At 36.7% G+C, this 4737-nt stretch overlaps 1 protein-coding gene across 2 annotated transcripts in view; it reads right to left on the reverse strand.

Annotated features, from left to right (window-relative positions):
- The window catches only part of ythdc2 (YTH domain containing 2), a 42179-nt gene that overhangs the window by 10392 nt on the left and 27050 nt on the right, over positions 1–4737 (reverse strand). For both annotated transcript variants that reach the window (XM_013915457.1, XM_013915456.1), the window contains exons 24-27: positions 3399–3588; positions 2509–2600; positions 1216–1335; positions 967–1121 (exon numbers count right to left, since the gene is read on the reverse strand). In XM_013915457.1, the coding sequence (XP_013770911.1) occupies positions 967–1121; positions 1216–1335; positions 2509–2600; positions 3399–3588 (557 nt within the window). The remainder of the gene's footprint in view (positions 1–966; positions 1122–1215; positions 1336–2508; positions 2601–3398; positions 3589–4737) is intronic.

Below are 4737 nucleotides of genomic sequence, written 5' to 3' on the forward strand. Positions count from 1 at the left end.
GCTCGCAAAAGTATGGAAGGAGTATAAACTATTGTACAGACATATCCCATATGGAAAAGAAATAGTAAAAACTTATATGTGATTACTCATGAAAGTGGCCACTTTCGCATTACTTTCATATATTGTTTTAGTAAGTATCCAAAACATACAAGTTTCATTATATAATTTTTCAAGGGATCTTATATACGTTTTCACTCTTATATGCTTTTCATACAAATTTCACACAAGACAGATACAAACTTTATAAGATTTATATATATATATATATATATCTTTTCCATATGGGTATGTCATGCACCCAGAAGGGGACTCACTGAGTACTTGGGAACACTATAAGCTTTGTATATAAAAAGCGGCTGCTGAGACACTATGCACCTCAGCATCCGCTGATCCACTTTGTAATCTAATGGTTGAATGTGGAACATTTAGGTGCTTGATTTTATACACCTGTGGCCATGGAAGTAACCGGAACATCTGAAATCAATGATATGAGCGAGTGAATACTTTTGGCTACATAGTATACATGTTAATATTAACTAAAATCTCAAATCCACAACCACACAGCTGTAACAGCAATTTTATATTATTCATCCACTGTCTATACTCACAGTAGAATTACAGTGATTTGATTCTTGTTTTGTTTTTATTATTATTTGATTCAGCTTTTCCTTTGCTCCTGCTAAATCGCTTTAATAAAATATCCTGCTTTCAAAAAGTCTAAATTGTGGAAATCTTTACCATTTGATTTATTCCTTTTTAACTAGAAAGTAAAAAACATTTCCCCTTGAATTCTTGAATAAAATATTTAGTTTCTTAATATATCAGCTGTTATCGAGATGGCAAAATAATAACATATCTACTGTCGATATCTACTCTTTTGTCCTTTTGATTGATTTCGGATTGACAGGACATAATAACAACAATAGCATTAATTACACTGCGGTGTAAAAGCTATTGAACTCTAACCTTTCATTGGTGGTGGAGGTGGTGGGAAGTCGGGGAGTATTTTTGGGGTTTTTCACAGAGGTCCTTGTTCCTTCTTCTAATGGCATGGGCCTAGGCCGCTGACCAATGCCAGTGGGCTGCTGCAGGCCTGCTGCCTGCTCCTCTGCTCCAAGCACCTGAGGAAAGTTAGTTAAAAATGGCAGTCACTGAGAAAATATAGTGTATCCAAATAAGTGAAACGTAAATGGAAAGCAGAAGAATAAGACATACAGAAACCAGAGTCTGAATGACAGCCTCATCCTGTTGTGACCAGGGCTTTGAAGGACAACGGATCCTCTTGATAAATAGGCTTTGCCACTTCTGCCTCAGTTCAGACAGCAATCCTGCAGCCTGACCACAAGATACAACTTTATTCAGAAATGTATGTAATAGTTTATACCAAAATATTAATGTGACAAAATTCAAACAACACCAGAGAATATAGAAAACATAATTACAAAGTAAATAAAATGTATAAAGCTCTTTTATAGACAAGCAGTCAGTGCTTGGGAACAAAACAGGATAAAATAAGAATATAAAGTGCCACAACAGAAATACAAAATTAATTTAAGACAGAATAAAGTTAGCTGGTAATTTAAAAACAGTTTCATCAATAAAAAAATCTGGTTAAACAAAACAGTTTTAGCTGCTTGTTAAAATAACCCACAGAGTCATTTATAAGTAGGTAGAGTGGAAGGCTGTTCTAAAGCCTTTGTGCCACCAACTGAAATGCTCCGTCTGCTAAACTACATTCTGAGCCTTTGATCAAAGACTGCAAGCAGCAGTATGTTTAGTAAGAAGCTGGGATAAATAGTCTGGCAACTGTCTTTGTATGCATGTAAACAAATACAGCCACGGAGACCACATGTCACAGCTTAGAACTGTTCATTAAATGAAAGAAACAGGAATGAGATTTTACATGTAAAGGCCCAGAGAGGAATAAAACACTACACCGCCATTTCAAACACTGGACTTGGCAGCTGAACAAAAAGAAGCAGAGTTGGCAATTTTACGCCAGATAGGTTTCCTAATGCAATATCCAAAGGGATTTGTGTCTCGGAGGGAATAATTTATTAGTTTGCCAACTTAATGTGTAAACCACAGCCTTGCCTCAGAGAACTGTTAATCATAGATGGCAACCATAGACCAATGCTAGTTGGAGTCTCAAATAGGATGGAAGGAGGTAATATCTCTAATAAGGCATGATGAGGGTCTTCTCTAGACTATTACTTTAATTTAGTCATTAAGTGTAATTGGCCAAAAAGAACTAAATGACTCAGGACACTGAGAACCATCTTCACAAAGGGTTTAACTTGAGTAGATTTTGGAATTCAATTATTTACAAAGTGACTGAGAAATGCAAAGCAATTAAAATCCTCCTCCTTATTATGATTTATGAGATTAAACAAGAGGATTTTTAATCACTGGCAGACAACAGCCCAGATGTTTTCATATAGGGAAAATAACAAAGGACTCCAAAAGGTAAAAAGTTGGCATTGGAAGCAATGTTCCCTTTGTTCCCACCTCTCTGTCCATTTCAAAGCCGAGCCAGTCATCTATCCTTATCTCGGATAGATCCTCTGTCTCACTGTCACTGATGTCATCCAGTGGATTTTCTAAAAGAAAGAAAATTAAGACATTGACTCTGTGATTCTGCACAGTGTGGGCTTATAAAATGTGGCATTTAAAAGATTTAATGTGTCTACATTTTAGGTTTTTTTGTTTTTTTAAATTAACAATGGTCAAGAAGACCATGTCTCTAGGAAATTCAACTCAGGAGTCAGGTCGTGAAAGAATAACCCAAGAACCTGAACCATGACCTATCTCAAAGTGAAACTAAAGCGCTTGAAATGAATGATTGAGAGTATCGTTCCTTGTAATAGTCTCTGAAGATGTATGCAATTTTTTTTGGTTCGTTATTGGGCTGGTTTGTTTTCGAATCATCCATTCTTATTGTGTTTATTTGTTGTTGTGTTCATTGGTCAGCTTTTCTGTTGTGTTTCTGTTCTAAGTATCCAGAAGTGATTAGTTTAGCCAATAATTAAGATATATTGTTGTCAGTAAACAGTGAGGTCTAACAAGCAGGCATTGCCATATTTTTCCCATGTTGCATGTCAGCACAATAATCACATGCACGTTGTGGACAATCTTAATCTTTGAATTCAGGTGCTTTTAGTCTCTTTGTCAAAGGTATAAAATAAAGTACCTAGATATACTACAATGCACTGTAAGTAATATTGCAAAGTGAGAAGCACTCAGAAATTCAGCCACAGAGTGGGAGACCACATAAAGTTAAAGAGTGGTGCAACTAAGTGCTGAGGCCAGAGTATTTTTGTTCATATTATGCATGTATTGTACACAAAACTTATATTAACATTACCAAGCTGAGCTATGTAGTATTATGACTTGCTTACCATTAGTTTTCTGTACAGCAGGTTCATGGAGGGCAGAGCTGTGTAATCTGGAACAACCTCCAAATATGGCAACGGTGATAGAAGTCACAAGGGTGCAACAGCGGACAGTGACCATCCTGTGGCCTCGGCTCATCTCGTCATAGATCATCCAATCTGTGGGAAGGGCCTGGGCCATTCTGGTTTGGTTCTTCTAAACAGGAGAAACACACATTCACACGACTAAAACCTTTTCCTTGCACTGATTTAAAACATTTTTAAATGTTATGTAAGAGGGAAAACAGTACGGAAATAATGAGCCAAGTGTGGTAAAAGAAGAATTAGATGATACCCAAGCACCTGCAATGACACATGGATCCAATGAGCTGAGAATAAATAACATGTTCTAGGTACCCCAGGTGGAAGGGAACAACTGCACGCACTCAAAGCTGAGACTAAGTAACATTAAAAAAACGAGTGCTAGAAAACTGAGAAGTAACAGGGCTTGATCGAACATCTATAGCAAATATGCAAAATACAATCCAAAGTGATCAGAGAGGTAAAAGGAGCATTAAGAGCAATAATTGTACAAATGGCAGAGCAGCTCCAGCATATTCTAGGTGAAACCTCAAGAGGTTTCTGTCCAAAAGAGTGCAATCCCTTTTTAGATTAACTACTGGGCTTTCATCAGATTTGAAATTATCTTGTAGGAGAAGAATTAGAAAAGTGGAGAGAAAGTAAGAAACAGCTCATATTCCAAATATCACATCTGTCAAACATAGTGGAGGGAATGTTTTAGCATGGGCATGTAGGACATCCAATAACATCAGGTCACCAGTGCTTATAGATGATCTGACTGAGTGCACACACTGAGTGTAATTAAGTGATGTACTGCATTACTTTTAAGAAAAGTGTTCTGTGTAATACATCTTCTAATTACTTTGTTGAGTAATGACCCCAACACTGATCACAAAATAGAGGAGACATATACGTCTAACATGCAACAACATGCATGGATGTAATGTCTTTAATATGCTGCTTAGAGATTGTTGCGACTCTCAAAGTTGAGGGAATAAGAAGCGATAAGAGAATCAAAAGGAAATCGAGAACATGGGAATAAGTACTTCACAATTAATAGAATACTTTTGTGAAACTGCTTGAATTAAGGCTGAAAGTTTACACCTTGAATAACATTTTGGCTTTGTTATATAAAATCCACTTTGGTGGTATACATAGAAAAAATGACAAAACTTACAGTAGGTCATTCTCCAAATACCATGAAGCTAACTGCATGTATGCATAAGACTGTGTGTGTGTGTGTGTGTGTGTGTGTGTGTGTGTGTGTGTGTGTGTGTGTGTGTGT

This window comes from Pundamilia nyererei, unplaced genomic scaffold, assembly GCF_000239375.1.
Source record: "Pundamilia nyererei isolate P.nyererei 1_Seehausen unplaced genomic scaffold, PunNye1.0 scaffold00306, whole genome shotgun sequence".
Classification (NCBI taxonomy): domain Eukaryota; kingdom Metazoa; phylum Chordata; class Actinopteri; order Cichliformes; family Cichlidae; genus Pundamilia; species Pundamilia nyererei.